The following is a 21,966-nucleotide window of genomic DNA, read 5'->3' on the forward strand; positions in this document are numbered from 1 at the left end:
TTCCAAACTCCTGCTGAATTTTTTTCTCTCCTGATGAAGGGTCTTCAGTCCTATCCCTCCTTTGATTTAAATTCCTTAGCTAGTCCCAGCCAGATGTTTGGTTTCCCCCGCTGTTGACAGTCAGATTATATTCTCACGCTCTCACTTCGTATATCCACATTTGCAAGATCTGTCACCAGAAATTCCCAAATTTTTGTCACCAAGTGCCTAACCACTTTTTTTTTTTAAATACTTTCCAAAGGCAAATTCCTCTGATGTCGCATATAAATTGTTTAAACAGCAAGCAAAGCAAACCTTCCTGGTTTTCCTTTTCCAGTAAGAAGGGTGTGTTTCTGAGCCACATCTTATGGATGACCTGGAGATTTACTCCACCTTTGCTGTAGGAATGTGGCTAGCACTTCAGAGAATTGCAGGAAAGCTTCAGGAGTTTGGCCAAGAAAGATTAAACCATCAAAAACCAGGCAAAACTTTGTCTTTTCCCCGTTCCACTGCTTTTATTTCCTACTGTGTTGTGTTGTCCACTGCATCAGACTATTTAAGACTGCCAAATACTTGGATATTTTATAGGTAATATATCTTATAAATGCCATGGCCAGCCTCTGAGGGAAACACAGGATTGTCGGTTTTGGATGGAGTATAAAACCCAAGCAGGAAATCACTGCTGAATGGCACAGCTGCAGGCAAACATTGTAAGCTAGTAAACTGCCCATCTGCAGAGCCACACGTGTGTCAGAGCGCGGGGCCAGGGCGGCCGTGGCAGAGCGCGCCTGTAAGCGGTTAGCAGGGAGAAATTTGGTGATTAACAAATGAAGTGTTTTGCTTCATTAGTTCCTGTAATAGGGCTATCTGAAGGTGATTATCATCTTATTTTCAAGAAGGAGGAGAGACTGAAGACTGGAGATTTTCCTTGTCTGTAATGAAAAATGAAAGCCGGATTTCAGATCTGGGATGGGTTAGATCATCCCGCTGAAGGAGGGTGGATGGGACACCACCTACAGTTGAGGACTGAAGGAAGCGTTTGTCAAGAAAAAGGAAAACACTGTATTTGGTCATAAGGCTGAACTGGCAATCACATCTGAATCTTCTCATCACATTTATAGGCAGGGAAGAGTGTTTTGGTCCTTAGATCTGCTTCACTATCATTGACCTGAAGAGAGGCCCAGGCAGGTTATAAGTTGCTTGTTTCTTAAAGTTTGAACTGTTTCAGATCCACTTTTGCTATAGATTTTCCCAACCAAAATCACTTTCAGGATACTCATTCTAGTACTTTCCTTTTTTAATTTAATCTACAGTTAGTTCCTAGTTTTGCTGTCTTCTGTTCTAAGTAATTCCTCTTTCTTTGTGGGTTATCATTTGTGGAGTTCCCCTAGCCAAGCTCTCCGTGTTAGTTCTCCCAATCCTTCCTCTGAAGTTTAGCACTTCCTCTTATACATGCCAAGTTTGAGTTCATTTTCCTCATGATTTTCCCAAGCACTACTTTAAATAATCCACAACTCAATAACTAAATGCAGATTGTTAAAATAATGAAACAACAACAATAAAGCTCTTTTAAGACCGCATCTCGTGCACTCCTGCTGTAAAAACTATTGATTTGTGGCCTTTTCCAAATACTTTATTGAAAAGTAAAATTATCTTCTAATAGTCAAAATTAAATTGCCAGGGTTACAATCCCATTGCACAGTAGACTTTCTACATTGATATTTGTGTACTGGGGAGATGTTTTTCTTGATTCATTGTTATATATAAAGCAATGCAAGAGGAAAGATAATCTAGTGATCCACGGTCCTTGTTTAAGGCATTTGTCGCTGCTTTGGTTTTTGCTCTGTAGGCACTTTATTCTCTTTTCCTGTCAATTGATGCTATTTTTTTAAGCCACATACAGTGGATTTCAGTTGTTATCATTATGATGTTGGTACTTTCTGCACACAAGCATGAATTGTAGGATGATGCCATATTAATTTATAGACATCTCTGTTAAAATAAAGGCAAATTAGTTCTGAAGATGAAATTTTTTCCTTATTTTGGATTTTCCTTTATATTTTAATGCATTAAGGAAGCATGTGACTAGTGGACACTGTCTTAGTGCCAGATGTCTTGGAGTACCCGGAATTCTGATTTGTCATCATGAAGAATGTGCAAAATGCCTGATAATGTTATGCAAGCACAATGAAGACATGCAAGTTTTAGTATTTACAGCCTTCATGTGTGCATCTTCTTCCCCAGATCAATCACATCTCTCCGGAGTGAGCTAATTCCACATCTGGTTAGGAAACAGTTCTCTTCTCCTACATCATTGCAGCAAGGACTAGACAACAGAGAAGAGGACCAGAAGAAAAAAGAACAAACATCCCTAGGTCAGTACAAGTATCAAAGATTGGATGGTTTTAAAGCCCATATGCTAATTACTGGGTAGAGTACTGAATGAGCCTGAAACACTAGTTTAAGGATTTGGGTTTTTTTCTGTTATACTTCATGACAGCAAAGATTCTTTTTTCAAACAATATCGTGCATTATATAAATATTTTTGTCCTGACCTTATTTTGCTATAAAGTGAAACCAGATCAGCTGGGTGCTCTGTATGTTCTCTCTGGAATACAGTAAAAGTAAATGCACATTTGAAAATGTATTTCTAGGAGCGAGTTCCTGAATTGGACAACAGACTAAGTCTTAACTGCCCTCCACTGGAAACTGGACAGGATCTCAGATCTTGGAACTTATTTTTAGCATTTCCACTGTCTCCTTGTGTGACCTTGGGCAAAACATTGCATCTGTCCTGATCCCTTGATTCGCACCTGCAGAATAAAAATAAGCACTTACTCACTCTATGTGTGATAAAATCTGTTAATGATTGCTAAGTATCTAGCCATTTAGATGATGCGAGGCAAAGATTTCCCTTCACCAACAGTATTTTAATAGTATTCCTCTTCAGAAAGCATTTCATTAAATCCTGTCTAACTTTATGCATGTGTGTGTTCTCCAGACATTTATAGTTTCATAAAGGAAGATAATAGCTTGCTGAAACCTGCTGCAGATAACTCTTGTTGGAATGATCATAGAGGAGATATGAATGAAACTCTCCATGAAGGAAAAGTGCGCTGCTACGTCCATATAATGAAAGAGGGACTGTGTTACCGAGTGAATACTCTTGGGTTGTATATTGAAGCTAACCGACAGGTGAGGAAAATACAGAACTGCCATGTGGGAATACTGCAGTAGTTTATGGGACATGTCAGCCTCCAGGAATGCCTCCTTGCGATACAGCTGAGGAATGTGTGGGAATTGAACCAACGCCATGTTATCTACGCACATCACCCTACTGGCTTCTGGATAGGGACATGAGGCCAGGAAACAGTTCTGTCACTAATTTACTCCATAGCTTTGATATAGCTAAGAAAGCCCCCACTTCACACACTCCTCTGGTTTTTTGGGGGTGGTAAGACCTGCAGCCAAAGAGCCAAGAATTGTGGAAAAATAAGGCTGGAAGTAGCTTTGGTAGCTCATCTAGTCAATGTCCTCCATGTCCTAAAGGCAAGATCAGTTCTAACTGGACTCTTCCTAACACTTGTTTTTCTCAGTGATTATGGCAAAGGTTACTAATGATTTGCAGGAAGACATAAACTACCCATACATTCAAATTGCCTTCCATTCTAAATTGCCTAATGCTTTCCATTCTGAAAGAATTATTTTATGAAGAGGTTTCCCTACAGTGGCACTCCAGGTAAACACAGAGGTGGGGTGCTGACCTGCTGCAGCTTTCACTTTGACACTACCAAAAATTCATAAAAGAAGAGATCACAGGGGGGAGGATTACAGAAACCCTGTGCTAGCTAATGAGCTGATGATTAAAAGCTTTTAATATGTTGGGGGGAGGGAGGGTTTTTGGGGTTATTTACTACACTGGCCGATGCAGTATACAAGTTCTCGTTTCACTGTGCTAGTGATGAACTTTGTTGCTTGAACTAGAGGACAGTTTCATCTAGTTTTGAAAATCAATAGGGAGTGCAATAGGGAAGGACTCAAGATCTCTGGAAGTGGGACTGGGAGAGCAATAAAGTTGTATTTGGGGTCCTGGAAGTGGTCACTGCCTTGCCTGTGCTCTCAGATTGAGCTGATTCCTTTTTAATAAAATGAATGGATGAATTTATGCAAATTAAATTGCAGCATGGCAGAGTGAGTTTACACACTGGAGCTCTTTCTCCTCGGTGCCTGCAGAGGAGCACAGAAATAAAGTGATAGGGACATGAGGAAGAGAGGAGGAGCACTGCTGTCAGATAGGGAAAACCTTCCCCGAGAATATTAGGAGCGAGTGTGCCCAAAGGGTTAAGGGAGAACACCGCTTGCTGGGGGAAGTGTGCGTATACATTTGGCAGCAGCCACTTCAGTAAAAAGTTATTGAGTTAAGCCAGTCAGACTCCATGTGGGTTTTTTTGTGTTGTTTTTTTCTTTTTCTTTTTTTTTTTCTTTTTAACCTAAATATTCTATATTTTGGTCAGTGCAGGAAATGTGTTTGCTCCTGGGTGGTACATAGAATTAGTGTTTTGAAATCACATTGGGGCCTTCAATGCTGGAAAGGATTCTCTTCGAATTTTTTGCTTTTCCAGGATGGTAAAATTTCTAAGGAAACTATGTGGAGGTAAAACATAAAATGGAGCTTAATGAGGGGTTGTGAGAAAGGAGTTCCTTATTTTCAGTGCCACTGCATTTTATTTCTCTTGCAGATTCTCCTAAAAGCTACACATTTAATTTTATCTGCTTTTTTTAACTTGTTTTGACCATCTTTAAGGAAGAGGTTTTTGTGTCTTGTTTGCTGTTACCGTGGTCTTCACAGACCAGATTCTGATTCCCTTGCTACAAAGCCAGGACCTATAACTTTGCTGTCCAAGAGGACAGACTAATGGAGGGAGCAGTAGCAGTCCAGCCCAGTAGCCGTGGGAAGGAATGGCATCCTAACCCATTGCCCTTCTGGTGAGGAAACACTTTGCTCACAGCATTTCACTTCCAGCTGGGTTTCTGGATGCCTGCAGCCTGTGTGTGGGCAGGTGGGTTCAGGAGGGAGTTATCTTCAATAGCAGGAAATAGTTTCTTTGTAAGATGAATTAAATCCAAACACATCTTAAACCTTCCCTTGACCCAGGCACTCCCTCTGACTCCTGCCCCCTATCTAACCTTCCTTTTCAGAGCAAAATGCTTGAGCTGGTAGCTTTCTTGGGTTACCCCTCAGGCTGCACAACTATTGACTGATTCTAATAAGGGCTTTGCTCTGGCCGGTAAAATCCTTTATTTATTTCACCACACCATCTTTCCACTGAGGAGGGCAAGAGGTTTTCCTCATTTCTTTCCCTTCCCAAAGAGCAACACTGGGTAGTAGGAATCTTTCCAACCTATGCTGTAGGTATGCTTTGGTGTGTATTCATCTCTGGATGTGTCTGTTGTGGCTGCCTAGCTTGTGTGTCAGGTGAGGACAACATCCCTTCGACAAGTAGCATCATCCAGGCAGATTGGATTAGTTTGTGGTGTTCTGGTAAGCTGGTGGTTTTCTGTAGCACCTACACCTTGGACTGAGAGATCTAACCTACTCTTGGTTTTTAAAGAACAAAGAAAACATAAGTCTAGTGGGAAGGACCATCTTCAAGATGTAAAGAGCTACAGATGTGGAAATGTCTGCTGGGGGCAACAGGCAGCTTCATATGATAGCGCAGAAGTGTGAGCTCATCTCACTCATCTGAATGTATATCAACTGTGAAAATTCTTATCATAGGAAAACCAGTGCTACTTATTCATTCTTGCGTGCTGGAAGAGAAATGGGCTGGTCATATTATGAATATCCAAATAATTTCCTGCAAATACCATCTCATTTGAGATGCTGAGATATTTTTTTCTCCTCTGATCCCAACTTCAGATCTGTGGGATCTCCTTCTTGATGTTCACTCCCTAGTCATCAACTCTTGTGATCCCAGCTTTCTAAGGAAGTTGTTTTACACAATCATACTGTATGGCAGCTTCTTCATAGCAGCTTTGGAAATTGCTGGCAAGTCTCAGCCAAATTAATCTCAGAGCAATAGAGATCTCCAAGATAAACTTTCCTAAGAGTTTTGTAAAAATAGGTGCCTAGGTAAAGAGAGACTTAATGAGTACCACTTCCTCCCCTCAGGCAAAGCCAGTTACACCATCACTGTGCTGAGACTCCAGTTGACATCCCAGATGGACAGTCAGTGCATGCATCCTGGCTCACCTTCTGTATCTGCTGTGTTTCTTTGACTGCCATCTCTGGCCTACCAAGGTGCATCATACATTGCATCACCATTGCAAGCAATGCTGTGCAGCAGTATATCTGTGTACTGCTGTGAGACTCCCACCTCCCCTGAAATCCCCACCCATACTGTCATCACCTCTTCTTTGGTGTGTGACCTTGGCCCCAGCCTGACGCCGGGAGATGCAGAGTGCCTCAGGCTGCTCTTTCACCCAGAAAAGGAGGAATGATGGAGTGATATCCCATCCTCCTACAACACTGGCTCCCCTTTCTTTTCAGGAGCCAGTTCAGAATTGCTCTCCATGGATTTGTTCTTGGCTACCTCATGTGCTGTGTCTCTCTCTATTACCATCGTGCTTTGTCTGCTTATCTAACACCTGCCTTCTTTCTTTCAAGAGCCTTTTCTTTTGCAACTTTTTACCATCTGGAATAGCCACTTGATCAGTTTCTGCTTAAACATCTGAAATACTATTTGTTGCCTATACCTCAGCATACTATCTTACTGAGTGGGCTGAACATAATCATCTTTCTGTGCCAGTTTCACTTGCTTCGCTCTTGTGCATTACTGAGCAGTGTAAAACAACGTTGATCTGCATTTGAAGTGGCAGATGATGGGCATTGTGATGTACAGGATGTCACTGTGTTCAGCTGGAGCCAGCCTGCTTGCTGCTGCTGATCCACTGCTTTCCCCAGGTGGGAAGCTGAGTTGAGACATGCAGTGTGCACTGCACTGGAAGTGTACCTGTCTCCTATACAAAAGGGCAAGATGATAAATCACGCTTATCTGACTGCAGATTTAAAATTCAGGAACCTATGTTTTCCTTTAAGTTAAAATGTTTATGGTAGATGCACTACTGTGATGGAAACCAAAGCCATCTTTGAGCTGTTTATGTAACATGAGGGTGCAGAACTGTGTGTTAACTTGTGATGTGGGTTTTTCCATCCAGGTTCCTAAGCTATTGCTTAATCTGGGTCTGGAAGAGCCGCTGGTTCATGGGTCAGCACAGATCACTGACAGAGGCATGGTAAGTGTTTCCTTTTCCGGTCTCTGATCTTTTAGTACAATCATTATGCCCTTTACTTTAAGAACTGCTTCCTAAAATTCAGTTCCACTGTTGGAAGTGAAGCTGAGTTTTGAAGTGTGGAATTACAGTGTAGGTGACACAGCCCAGAGTCTTGGTCTTTAAAAATGTTTGGTAAAAAGTCTATCTTGCTCCCAAGTCAATAGTCTCTTGTTTCCTAATGGCAGTTCACAGTAGTTGAGCAGTTTGCCTCCCAAAGGATGCCAAACTCAGAAGAGGCCAGTATTTTAGCTCTGCTTCTTGCTGAAGAATTTTGCTTGAATACCAGCTTCAAGCCTCCTTTTCACACGTCTCACTGGGCAAACCTTAGTGAAACCAGCAAAGTACTATTAGGACTGTTCTTACTATGCTTATTTTATTGCATGAGGCCTTCAGAGCAAGACTAGCCATTGGAGTTTTACCAAGCTAATAGACCTTGGGAAGACTGTCCAACTCTCTGAATGTGGGATGGGCCTCAAGTTTCTAGGTCTTTGCCAAGAATCCCTAAGGGTAGAGCAGGATACACTTTGATGATGAGTGCTTGAGACGTGCTGTTTGGAAGAGGTGTATGGAGAGCACATATCAGACATCTCTGGGTACTTTTGCTGATTTCCATTCTTTTCTTCCCTAGGTTGGATCAGACAGCATCATTGGGTCATCCACGCAAGTGGGGGAGAAGACATCCATTAAACACTCCATCATCGGCAGCATGTGTACCATAAAAGACAAAGTTAAGATAACAAATTGCATCATCATGAATTCTGTTACAATTGAGGAAGGGTATGTCACTTCTTTCTATCTCAGTCCCCTAAATTTGCAGTTTCTTTTTTAGGTGGGCTCTGAGTCAGTAGTTTTTGCCCTGTAAGCAATCCTCAGTCAGAACAGTTGATATCAGGGGGTGTGTTTCTAAAGACCGAGTCAGAAGTAAGTTTCTATAAATAGTTTACAAATGCAGAAGTCAAATTAATTAACGTGCTGCAGTCATGCAACATAAATTTCTTCTTTTTAGGAGAGATCCTATCATCTTCAGAATGTGCAAGTGAGTTAAGTGAATGTATGAGTCCATATTAGCTTGTGTGTCATCCTTCAAAGCTCTTTTTTAGTAGCTGTGTCTAAGAGTGTACCTGAAATATTTGAGTCACAAAGCATATTTTCAAGTGGTACACTTACCAATTACAAATATTCTTTGAACATTACAGCTTCACCCAAAATGTCATATTCTTTGGCCCTTTTTTGTCATCTTGCAGCTTTCCTTTACCACGACGTATGCTGAGTAATAGGATAAACTAATAAAGTTTTCAAAGAGAGTATGTGCCAGCTAGCAGAGGTTTCCCATGCATTAAAGATACTAAATAGGTAGCCTTGAGCTGTACATTTCCAAATGTGGGAAAAGTGGCCTATCTGTAATTGTTGATGTCTGCGTGCCCCCATCTTTCCATACATCCTGGCTTCCTGTGGATGTCAGTGGAAAGGAAACTGCTGATTGAGTCTGTGCAGGCCTCTATAAATTCCCTGCTCCTTCATGGCTTGAGGTTTGCTTAGGGCCTCAGGAAGAAGGCCAAACTCTTAAAAAATGCCAAGTTGGCTCTGAAAGTTGCCTATCTGAAAAACAAAAAACCCCAAAGGATGTGGGGTCTATGGAGGATACTACTGTTACATAAGTAAATTACAGGTAAGTATGGTACCTAACTGCCAAGTGTTTGTCTTTAATAGGAATCCACAGTAATTTCAAGCACATAATAAATCAGAATTCTGTTTGAGTTTAGAAAATAGCTGGTTTCCAGTTCAATCACAAATGGATCCAGTATGGCAGTATCACAGGCACTGCTGTCATTAGAAGTACCAGAACTGCTCTCGTTTGATCCTGAGACCCTCTGTCATTTTGATTAATGAATTGATGCCATACTCATAATTGTATGGTTTTGCGTATGAGGTGAGCGGCTCTACCATTAAATCACAGAGGCAGCTAAGTGTATAAATAGTGCTGGTTTTATGGAGAGTCCCAAATCAGCGTGATTGTGTTCACTGGTATACAGCAGTATAAATCGAGCTCAGAGTCATTATCTTAAGCATTCCACAGAATTCCACAAGCATCATAAAGGTGATATATTATTTTTTTAAAGAGGAAAAAACTAACTTTTGGGGTAACTTGTGAATTTCTGGAAAACTGTGTCATCTCTAGTCATTCTCAGTGAAAACAACATAGCCACTATTGAGTGAAAAACCTCACCAGGGGTGAGGTACCAGGGGTTTACCCCCTTCAGCTTCTCTGTGGTTACTGCACACTGATGCACTGAAGTCAAATTAGTAATTGCTCCTCTCCAGCCAGAATTAAGATCATAGAGCTTTATTTCAAAGCATACAGTAATTCATATTGTGTAGATCTGGACAGACACTGAGCTGATAAAGTATTTCTTATTGCATCATGGTAAGCCCTAAGATTAGAGGGGTATGAAGTCAGACATACACAGGTAGTGAGATAAAGAAGTACTCTAGCTGCTGAGTTTTGTTGAAAGAAATCTTGCTTGAAAGTTAGTGAAGAATTTCTATGTATTTTGACCCTCTTTCATAACTTTGATTAAATCTGATAGGTTTTTGTTCAAATGCTGGTGATTCTTACGCATGTTGATGGATCCATTTGCTACAGGTGGATAAATTATATGTGGTTTTGCTTTAAACTGCCCACAATGGACGACAGCTCTTTACAAACATCTCTTTTCCCAAGTGTCTCTAATATAAATAACTCAGGCTTTATCTAATCACCAACTTCAGAAAACGTCTTGGGTTTTAAAGTCAGTGTATGTTGGCTGATATGGGTCAAAATGAGCATAATAAAGTGCCTTGACAGATCTAATTCACTTTTTGTTGTATAGCAAATGTCCAGCAAGTAAGCCAATTTTAACACCATCTAAGGTATTGTATATTGGAAACTTATGGAATTGCACTGTGTCATTTAAAGAATATACATTTAAAGCTGACACGAGCAGCTTCACCAAACTAATGAACTATTAATGCCCTAGTCAAATGTGAGTGGTAAGTGAAGGCTAGTCCCAGTAGTGTTCATTGCAGTAACACTAACTTGAAGCAGGCTTAGAAGAGTGCAGTAGGGCGCGTATGAAAAAGACAAAGCTGTTTAGAGAAGAAAGAAAGATTGGGTGAATCATTTCTGAAAATCAGGAGAGTGGAAACAAACAAATGCAAAAATTGCTCTGCAATCTAAGTTTATTTATCAAGTGCTACGATTATACGTGGCACTGCCTTGGTAATTCCCTTGCCACTTACATCACCTCTAGCTTCTCTGGGCTGAATCTTGCTTGTCTTTTTGTGTGTTTGTTTGGTTTGCCCCATCTCAGCTGCAGAAGTGATCAGCAGCTTTGGTTCACTATGTCAATATAGAAAAACAAAGCAGAACAACAAAAAAACAGATTAAAAAGATTTATTTCATTATGGTCTTCCTGTAATGTGATTTGAGGATCCCATGACATCGTTCCTGAGCCTTCAAGAGCCACAAATTACATCTCCAAACCAGAAAAAGGTTTTGAATAGCCTCACCACATCAGATACCAGCTTCCAAAATGGAGAAGTAGATTCTTTCTGCGCAGATGGGAACACCACAAGGTGCTTAGAACAACACTAGGTTCCTATTGTTAGGCTGTGGTTGGCTCATAATTGGAGAAACAGAGGTTATGACCTAGATGATGATGACCTTTCCCAGCTGAATGGATCAAGGAACTGGGGTTAGCTTGGACAGTGCCATTGCATACTGTTTGCAAATTATGATCCATCCTCCAGCAATGGCTGGTGCATTTGATGCTCTGGATGACCAGTAGAAGGGTTTTTTTGTTTTCCCTGGTGTGTAGGGTCTCTGTTACATTATACATGTCTCCTGTGAAGTGAAGAGATTACAGAGGATTAAAGAAGTTAGTAACACGGGCGAAATAATTGCTAGTCCTTTCTTAATGTGTTTCCCACTGTGCAGCTAATTCTTCCATCAATGAGACAATAAAATAGCGAAGATTACATATGTGCTGAATGATGGACATACTTGACCAAGCTGGGAGGGATGTAATTTATACAACAGCCCAAGTGCTGAGAGATGCTGACTGCCCAGGTGACAGCCTGCAGCAGGGAAAGGGTTCTTGTTTCTCCCTGGATGACTCCCCAGAGCTCAGTGACAAATGACTGCACTGAGTTACATAGCTGGAGAAAATCTACTAATTGAGCTGAAGTTATAGGTCACTTAAAAACTCTGTATATCTCTGCTCCTGCAGTAGCTGTACGTCTTCTCAGTCTCTAGAGTAGCATGAGTCTGCCCCTTTTCTTTGTTCTGTTTGCATTAAGGGTGGTGCAGTACAACAGAGCCACTGGACTGAGTGTCATTGGTGCAGGAGTTCCCTCATTAAAGCTCGCTTGCAATCTGTAACACTGGCAGACTGACTGAAGTAGGGAGATCATGCCTTTTGCAAATGAAAAGTGGTATCTGATAGATTTACTCCCCCGTGACCAAGACTGGCAAACTGGTTACAACAGAGGAGGAGAAGGCTGAAGTACTCAACAACTTTTGCCTTAGTCTTCACTGGCCATCTCTCTTCCCACACTTCTTGAGTGGACGGATGGCAAGACAGGGACTAGGGGATCAGAGTTGCTCCTCACTGTGAAAGAAGATTAAGTTCGTGACTACCTACAGAACCTGAAAAGAAGTCTATGGGACCTTGTAAGATGCATCCTGGAGTCCTAAGGACAAGGGATAATGGTTTTAAACTAAACAAGGGTAGATTTCGGGTAGATTTAGACTAGATATAAGGAAGCTTCTGGCAGCAAGGGCATCTAATTGCTCAGATCATACAGGACCTTGTGCTGAAGTGCTCTGAGCATTACAAGTAATATCAACAGAAAAAGCATGTTGAAGTCTTTATTCCATCCCTGCAGATAAAGATTTTGAAATCTGTTGTTTGTTAGTAAAACTATCCCAGTGTATACACTTACTGAAAGGAGTTTAGTCATTTTGTCATGTGCATAGTATACCCTTTTTCCTTGGTTGTGGAAAATGAATGTTTCCCTGGGAAAGATTCAAGAGATGGAACTATAGTAGAGGAAGGATCTGGGGCTTCTTAGAGGTCATTGAAGAGGAAAGCGTGAAAAGCTCAGATAAATACTGAGTCCACAGTAACCCAAGCTTTGAAATGGTCTTGTTGACATGCTGGTAGTCAGTACGATAGGGGCTCTGTGCAGATTTAGTCTCCAAAATGAAGTATTTTGCTGCTTTTGTTCCTTCACGGAAATACAGGAAAGCCTTTTGTTTCAAATTATGTTTTAATGGAAATCATCAATAGGCTGCCATGGTTACCAGAGGGGTGACAGCAAAATGCAAACAGCCCAAGGTCTGCATCAAGATTTCACCTCCATGGCTAGGAAGTACCAGATCTACACAAAGTAACCAAGGGAGCTCAACCTGTCTCACCTATAATATTATCAGAAAAACTGCTCATTGGGAATGTTTGGGTTTGGATGATGGAAAAGACAGATGAAATGTCTGGTTATCCGCTTGGCACAGGCCAGAAAATTTTAGTCAGCACCTGCTGATGGTCTGCATTTGAAAGTTCAGGGTCAATTGACCACCTCATGTTCGTTTTAGTCCCTCTCTTTCTATTCGTAATATATAGACATGCACCTCTGTTCCTGAGTGTTTTACACTCTGTGGTCAGAGATGCTCTGTGTGGCGCAGGGGCTTGCCAGCACAGGTGTAGTTTGTGGGATGTAGAATCACAAGCTCTGACAGGCAGGTACTGCCTGCCTCTGGTATTTACATTGCTGACATTTAACAGTTCTCTGGCTGGAACTCTGCAAGGTTCCCCCTTGCAGGTACACCAGTGTCTTTATCCTGGTGTCCATCCTGTGTATATACTTTGATGCGATGTCTCAATAGATTATTCACTGTTGAACTCTCCAGGCTGTATCCCAAACTGGGAATAGCAGTGAGAGAAGGAGAGGAGGTCCTTCTAGGAAGGAGTCTGCAGCAGACAATTGCCAGATTGCCCAATGCAGTGGGCAGTCTCATTTCAGGATCTAAGGCCAGGATTGCAGATGTGACAGAGGTTATCATGTGTGTGTGTGTGCAGGGGCAGGAATTATTGAATGATAACCTTGTCTCCTTATTGTGTCTTTAAATCTTACAGCATGTTGTTGAAACTCCATAAAAACATGCTACCCAGGAAGAACTGCTGAAATTCCCCATATGACACACTGCTGTGGTTACCTTTTGGAAAGGGAAGGAGTTAAAAAGACAAGCGGATACTTTTCAGGTCAGGCTGCACATGATGGCAGAGCATGGCAACGTCAGGGAACTTGGAATGCACGGGAGGTGACACCAAGCACTGTGGGTTACAAAAGCTGTAGGGAGTTGATGTGGCTATTGAGGATAGAGGGAAAGTAAGATAAGTCGCATGGATGGGGTAAACCGTGGGGAGTTCTGACTCCCTAGGCAGAAAGAATAGGCTGGATTAAAAAGTTGTGGAGCAAGGACTGGCACCGAAAATGTTACATCAGCCAAAACTAGAATCTTCTGTGTTCAGTCATATAAAGACAAGTGAGCTATGTTTTGGATTTGTTAAAGGTGTTCTGGCTACCTGCATAAAGTAGATGGCACGTATGCTGTAATGTTCCTCAGTGAGGGGACTGGCGAGAGACCGCATGTGACTGGTTAAAGGCTACTCTGGGTTACCACATGTCTCCAATTTATTGCTACTTTCTATGAGAAAATGTACAAAGGAAGAAAACAACAAGCAAGCCTAGCTGGATTGACTACTAACTGCAGATTGATTGTGAAGTTTATTGGTTGTTTCCTCAATCGTGCCAAATCAGCACCTGATGTAGGAACAGTCAGCGGTTTGAAGCAAGTTTTAATTAAAACCAGGGTGGAATTGAGCATTTATAGGGGTTCAGTGCATAAGTAGTCTTTTTCCCCTTGGATAATGGCAGTACAAGGGAATAATCCTATTGCCAAGGCAACATTTGTTGAAATTGTAAAATATATTTTACAGTACATTCCCTCATGAGAAGGAATGAGATTAAGTTCTTTCCAGCACCATAGCTTGCAAAGCTGGAAATAAACATCTGCTTATGCTGGGATTCCCAAACATTTTGTATCTTGAACCTTTTTTTAAGATGGCTGTTGACTTCTGGACACTTTGTCTCCCACCACCAGTTGCCCCTGACCTATCTAACACTAGAAAGAAGAATGAGGTTAGAATAGGTTTAGCAAAAAGCACATGGGAAGTGAGAATTTGATTCTGAAAAAGCACATGCTCAGCTTAAATATATGGATAAAGTGTATATATGTATAAAGTATATCATGGATATGGATAAACAAGAATGTATGAAGAAAACTAGGCATAGTCCTTGACTGTAAAAAGGGCTCTTACTCCTCTTGATGATGTAGCAGTTACATCCTATCCTTTCTGTCACACCTCTCACTTTTAAATTGTAAACATTTTGGTAAGGAACCATAATTTTCATTGTACTGTTTAATTCAATGCACATGCTGTATAAGATACTGAAGAGAGACTACCCCGGCCGTCAGAGTTTGCTTCCAGGAAGATAAATGGAAGAAGAAAGGGCAGACTAGGAAACCAGTGAGCAGGAAGGGTTTAGCTACTTGCAGGGCTAGTTTTTAGTTACTTCAACTGAAGTCATATTCTACTGTATCTAATGTATTTAGGATATGTCTCATATAGTACCTGTTATCTTGTGAATGTCTGAACCATTATTACTAGCAGCTCCTCAAAAAACCCCAATGTTTTCTCCTGGCTAGCTTCCTGGTACATCAGTCTGTCTTAAATAAATCACCTGTTCTTTAATCTCAGATGCAGATGTTTCCCAGATAGTGCAGGGAGCTCTTCTCAATTTTCCAAACATCTTGTACATCAAATGTTGAACCTAAAACACAGGTCAGCTCTGAAAAGTGGCATTTTAAAACATCGCTCATTCTGCTCATCTGCTTCTTCAGGTGGCCAGTGGTATGTCTGACTTCGGGGCTATAAATAAGCTTCTGCCTCCTGGTAGCCACATGGGTCTAATCAAAGATTATGGAGTTTTTTCACAAGCAACTGATTGCTGTTGGGTTTTCCTGGGAATTCGGGTTTGAGTGTCTCTGGTGCTCTTGAAAATCTTCCCCAACCTGGCTATGGAAAAGGAAGAAATGATCACATTGTGCCAGGTTTGTTCCTGTAAGTTCCTAAGGGGGCTGTGAGATCGAACAAATTCCACTTGGCTCTAAGAAGCTGGGCTCAGTTTGTAAGTGACATTTAGAAAACCCTTTTCCTTGTCAACCTAGCAACATGTGGTACAGAAGCTGATTTAACCAATAATGTCCTACGGAGGGCTATAGGTCTTAACCCAGAATTGCCACTGGAAGACCCTAGAGAACGCGTCTTTCTGCTGTGTGTGCCAGTTACTCTTCTCAGCCTGACTATGCCAGCTAGCGAGAACTTAAAGCAAACCCAGAGATGGGAGTAAGTATATCATTTTTCTGCTTTACCTTCACATAGACAGTGATAGCTTTTCCCAGTCATCAGCTGAGTGTAAAACTGTGCACAACGTGGCCCTCCCACTCTGCAAGAGAGAATGCAGAGGGAGGTCAGTTTCCCCATGTGTGGGGTTTCCTGGTGTCAAACTCCTTGCAGCGTGTGTTTGCTGGAGTGTGCAGACCCGAGCTTGCAGCTACATAAAAGGCCACCAATTTGTTTGTTCCAAGATCAGCTGGATTTAACTGAAGTTTCAGAGGTGAGGCCCAGCCTTCCAGGCGACCTCCCCCAGCAGCCCAAGTTTCACTTAATAAAACACATTAAGGTAGGTTTGAGGCAATCCTGTAAGGTCAGTTGAACTTTCACTGGAAAATACGAGTGCTGGCAAGTATATGCAATATGTAATGCAAAATGTTTAGGGTGTGGGGAAGAAGCGTAAAGGAGCCATACCACAGTGATGAGCTTGGCTAGCAAAGAGACATGAAACAAGTTCCTTAGTGAAAACACCCTCAGAGAGGGGTGAAGAATTTAGGGGGGTTGGTAGAATGATTTTGTTACCCCCAAGGGGAAAAACAGGAGATCAAAGCCCAAATACACTTAAGAATGCTTGCTTTGAAATGTATCTATAAATTATAGCACGTACTGCTGGCACCTATTGTAATCTTTGGTATTTACTTGTGTATATCGTGAGATTCACCGTGCCCTGAGTTCATGCAGAGAACCATGTTGGTATAAAAATGTATTGGTGTGTAAAGCATGTTGGTGAAGGCAACATTTCAGGTTCTCAAGTTTCCTAGTAGTGTTTTTGGCTCTTCCCTGTTTTCCCATGGTCTTTGTGCCTCACTCCTGTGATCATGTGTCCCAGTCACAGACTTGCTAGCTAACGGGATTCCTTGAGGGGTTGCTCATAGGTTTTAGAGCTCTACCGCTCTCCTTGCCACCTCTCGGTGTTATTAACGTGCCTGTTGTAGCTGTTATCTTCTTGGTCAGGGCAGAATGGGATGTTGCTCCCAGGGGAATCCACAGCTGTTACCCCTCAGTCAGCAAAGTAGCTGCTGAGGCATGTCACCCTTTGCTTTTAACTCCTGAATCAGTCTCTCCATTCTGTAGCTCATCTGGAGGAGCAAGAGACTCGGCTTCTTGGCATGGCATAGCAGTACCAACAGGCTGTCCTAAGCTCTGTGCTCCAGGTTGTTTCTTTCTCGTGAGTGTATAGTTTTAAGCGTTGCATTTTAGACACCTCATTTGCTTTGCTGCCCAACAAAGATTATGTCGGGGTTTTGGCACAATTGGATTAAACTAGCAGACCTGGATAACTTCCACTGGCATTTCAGGAGATTTGCTGTAAGGCAAACCTGTGACATTCATACCTTCCTAAGCTTGCACAACTAGGGCGAGAGCTGCAGTTGAGGTCTTGACCTCAGTTACTTAAGCCCCTTTCTCCCAGGAGCGTTCATCACTTTAATCACAGAGTCCTAAATAATCAGTGGGTAGCCTGTAATTAGGGGGTTGTGTCTTGGACTCCTGCAGCCTGCTCCCGGTGTGCTGAGCGCTGCGTATTTTGATTTCCCGTTCCCGCAAAGGATGTTTGATCTCAGATTTACACTTTAGAAAATTAAGAAGGGTACAGCACCTCAGTCCCCTGGCAATCTTCCTGCTTTCAGTGGTAGGTGCCTTGCTTCTCCTAAGTATCGCAGTGCTGCGGCGATTGACACACTTGATTTAAGAGTTTGATTTATAGACCGATACGCAGGCTGAAAGTCAGCAGTTCCAGGGCTGCATAAATCAGCCTGTCTCTGGGACTAATACTTCCTTATTTATAATGTCGATAGGAGATGGAATTCTTTCTCAGTTCTTTACATTTCTTTCAGATGTAATCGACCACCCTGTCCTTTGGTTTAAAGCTATGTGACTTTGCCACAAACAGAGGGAGGGAGAAGTAAGCCGAGTCGAGGAATTGCTGTGCTATAAAAGCTCCATATTGTATGCTCTTGGACTTTGCTTTCTCCCAGCTTCCTTCAAGCCCACACAAGAGATGGACTTGAGGTTTTTTGGCTTTCTTCCCCTCCCCCCTCCCTCCCTCCATAGGCTGACCTTTTAGAAAAATAAATAAAAGATAAAGAAGGACCTGGAATGTTGCAGAATGTGTGTACATTTTGCTCTCTGTTGTTTTCTGCTGGGATTAGTTGTTTACAATGGGGGAAGAGAGGGAGGGCAGAGGAAGGGAGGTCTGTGGCCTTAACTGAAATTAGTGGCATTTCAGAGTGATCTTGTTAGGTGGTCTGCAGTTTAAAGACCTAAATCCTTGTAATCCCCCCATGCCTCCTTGGCCACTACTCCTTTTGCTCTTGTTCTCTCACTTCCAAGGAAAAAAACCCACCCCAAAGTCAGCCTCTCTGTAAGACACACGCACGTACGTGTGCACAGACACAGTCGTACACGCATGTGCTTCCATTCGCACGTTGTACCTGTATTACAAATTAATGTCTTAGCTACATCTGTTCCCACTACAGGACTGGGCTTGTAAAATGCTCTCTGCAGAATGCAGACGCGCACCGAATGTATTTTTATTTATTTTCTCAAAAACACCCAGCTGCCAGACTTTCAGTTTGTGATTACACTTACAACAAATTCAAATTGAAATTTCGGCCATAAATCAAATGCCCCAAATTAGTTCCTCTTGTGGGTTTGAACATGCTCTTTGGATTTTAAGGTCAGGAGATATCCGTTTTCACCGTGCTGAAAAGTTTAAAAATATACTACATTTTCGGGGGGGGGGGAGAAATATGGTTTGCATTATAAAGCAGTACATCAAATGTGTGTGTATGCACACACACGACAGTGTGGATGGAGCTGGATGCGGTTGGAGCACCTTTGAGGACTAATAGCACCTAATTGTTAAGCAAGGCAGGAGCCACGGTGGCTGTTTAGCCAAGGGGAATATAGCAGAGTGCCCCAAGATGTGATAGTAACCCTGTAAGAGAATAAAAGTTTATTCCTTACTCTTCAACTTAAAAAAATAGTAAAAATTAAATAAACACACAAAATACTTCTCTTGGCAGGCTTTTATAACATACTTCTTGAAAGAAAAAAAAGGCATTTACAAGTGGTTTCAAAATGGCTGTGTTACATCTGTCAGCGGGTGAAGGGAACACCCACAAATTGTGTTTTTATCTCTTGAAGTTTTGTTCCACTTGAGCAATAAAAGCCGGATTCGCTGCTGGTTTGTGTGATTGGGGTAATCTGAGCATCGAGTATGGTTTTAAAACCCCTGCAGTTGGTTGGGTTTATAAGTTTTAAGAAACTCCCGGGGTGGTGGAGTTCTTGGGTTTTGTTTTACCTTGGCACTAGGGAAGGGTTGGTTTGCAAACACCTGGCACAGACAAGTTCATCTTGGTTCCCTGGCCTGTCCCTCCCAGCAAATGGTTTGGCAGGAACCTCCCTTATCTTTGATGTTAATGTCATCAGCAGTTTCTTGGTTACAATGCTAGCTGAAAAACTATCCCCAAGTAGGCTCTGAACGCACATCTAGTATTCTCCAGCCTGAACTCCAGACCAACAGCTTAAATCTCCTCTCTGTTGGGGAATATCCTCCTGCATGAGGATAATGCTGAGAGGTGGAGTGCACTCACAGCTGCTCTCATGCTCAGAAGCCATGATAGATGGTGGGAACCTAAAAGTTTTCAGGGGAAAGCTCTCATCCGCCTGGCTCAGGAGGAGGTATTTTGGAGTGTGCATTTTGGATGGGAGCCATTTCAGTGGGAACTGAGCAACCTCTCCCATCGCCCTCGCTAGTCCTGCTGAAAGCCAAGTCAGGATGGCAGCAGTGGGTCTTCCTCCCTAAGAGGAAGACAGAGTTGCTCGCAGTGATTGCTCTTGCGCAAGACGATGGCCTGAGCTGCTGCGCGGGCACATGAAGCTATTGGAAAGGAAGCAGATCGTGACAGTGTGAGAGCAAAGGCAGGCAGGGGTCTGCTGTGTATCTTTGCCGCTTTTTATCTTATTAACATGTTAGTAAAAACCTTGCCAAGGCAACCTGAGCTGGTTACTTGTGGAATAATTGCTCACGTTGCCTCCTTATAGGTCAGAGGAGGGGGAGTTTAAGTGAGTTAAAAGAATAATTGTTCAGAGGGGACAGTCTGTTCAAGGGGGGTCGTAACTGCAAACCACTGTGACTGAGGTCCAGTTTTATTGCTTTTACCCGTGCAGAATTAATGCTGGTTTTGTGGGGCAGATGGTTTCTGCTCTGACTCACACAAGCAACAGAATTGTAATATGTTTAATGGCACATTCTGTACACTAGATAATAATGATGTGTGAGCAGGAAAATACTAGGAATTAATTTTAGGATCAGCAGTCTGGAGTGAGGAGTGATGTTTCTCTCTTCTCCTAAGGACCGTGGCTGGCTAGCTCTCCATTCAGTATAGGATGGAGGCTCAGGGCTTCGACCTGATACCAAAACTCCTCTATGCTGTTAGTTCAGACTCCAGGGTAACAATTCTGGCCATGGGGCAGCCTGATGGTGTGGTGCAGCTGTGCAATGAGTAGTGCAATGAGTAGTGGTGATTCTCGTGACCAAGGTGGGGAATGGTTGCAGGTCATTGAACTGTGGCACACACCATGCAGAAATTCATGACTGAGATCAGCTGTTCAACTGAGGATAGCAAGAATATTCACAATTATTGTAATTAATATTAGCAGAAATACTGGGGAGAAGATATGAAATGCCGTGCTTCACAGCAGGGTTAATATGGGGGAGCAGATGACCTGCGTCTCCCTGGAGTTACAGATCTTGCTTACACCTTCTTCCCAATCAGCTGGTATGTCAGACTTAGTATTTTTGGACACTTCTTAGCGTGGTGCCTTCAAATTTTGTGTCCTTCAATGACAGTTTGACCTCTTGCTTATCTTTGCACATGTGAAAATAAGGAAACAAATAATTTGCATCATAGCTTGTTTTTTCTCTGTAGCTTTGGAAGGAATTTAACTGTACTCGTGGTGCTGAGTGAAGAGCATTTCAGGACACATCACTGACACTAGTAAAGATTCACAACTTCCATTTTACTGCATTGGAGGGCTCAGACCAAACTCAATGAGCATCTCTCAACAGGGGAGTTACAAAGCCAGCACTTGGACTCTGAATTTCTTTCCTGTCTGGACAATCAGATCAGCAGATTTGAAAGCTGGTTATCACAGATTCAAACATATTTTGGAAGAAGGTGGCTTTTGGTAAAGTTCCATCCTCTGTAGCATTTCAGATGTCAAAGACTACGTGAGTGTGAAGATATCCAAGGCAGGTAGAGCAGGTCCAGTGTGGATTGCATTGGTTCAGTGCAGAGTAATCACGTTTGGGTGTTTGAATGCAACATGAACAAAGCCAACCAGCTGAGGTATTGAACTGTCCCTTCTCCCAACCCTTGCTTAGTGCCTGGCAAGCTGGAACATAGGCAACTTCTCAGAAAAATACAGGAGGAAGGACTGGGCTCCTCTTTTGAACTGGGGAGCTGAACAGAGAACCCACTGCTGTAGTTACCTATACTGTCTGTGGAAAACACAAGACCTGATCCAGGTCCCAAGCCAGCGTCTCATCCATGAGATCCTCTAGCAGTGTTTATTCCGTTAAGGAAATGCCGAGGAAAGCTGTTCTAACAGGAGGGAAAACTGGAAACCCTTTTTTGCAAACCCATTCTGACAGCTGGCATTTAATTTTTTCCAGCAACTGGGTGTGAGGATCAGGAAAAGAATAGCGGAGTTCCTGAAAAAAGAGAGAACTGAACCTGCTTACAGGATCATGTAACAGGCTCATTAGATATCCCAGTGGATACCTTTGTTTTGTACCTGTCATTTTAAATTATTTTCTTGCTTTACTTTGTGTTTATCTTGTAGGTGCTGTCTTCAGGGCAGTGTCATTTGTCATAACGCCATAATAGAGAAGGGTGCAGACATCAAAGACTGTTTGATTGGAAGCGATCAGAGGCTGGAAACCAAAGGTAAGCAATGGGGCTGTATTTACAGTGCATTTGTAGTCATTTTCAGAAGTTCTTCCTTGAGGCTTTACTCCTGCTTCTTCATGAAGTGCCAGTAAACAGTGGCAGTTCTCGAGTGTAGTGTCCTGTAATATTGGGATTTGCTT

At 42.3% G+C, this 21,966-nt stretch overlaps 1 protein-coding gene across 2 annotated transcripts in view; it reads left to right on the forward strand.

The window, feature by feature from the left end:
- The window catches only part of EIF2B3 (eukaryotic translation initiation factor 2B subunit gamma), a 100,268-nt gene that overhangs the window by 66,793 nt on the left and 11,509 nt on the right, over positions 1–21,966 (forward strand). For both annotated transcript variants that reach the window (XM_065673492.1, XM_065673493.1), the window contains 5 exons: positions 2,224–2,354; positions 2,981–3,174; positions 7,198–7,275; positions 7,943–8,091; positions 21,720–21,823. In XM_065673492.1, the coding sequence (XP_065529564.1) occupies positions 2,224–2,354; positions 2,981–3,174; positions 7,198–7,275; positions 7,943–8,091; positions 21,720–21,823 (656 nt within the window). The remainder of the gene's footprint in view (positions 1–2,223; positions 2,355–2,980; positions 3,175–7,197; positions 7,276–7,942; positions 8,092–21,719; positions 21,824–21,966) is intronic.

This window comes from Lathamus discolor, chromosome 3 (assembly GCF_037157495.1).
Source record: "Lathamus discolor isolate bLatDis1 chromosome 3, bLatDis1.hap1, whole genome shotgun sequence".
NCBI lineage: Eukaryota > Metazoa > Chordata > Aves > Psittaciformes > Psittacidae > Lathamus > Lathamus discolor.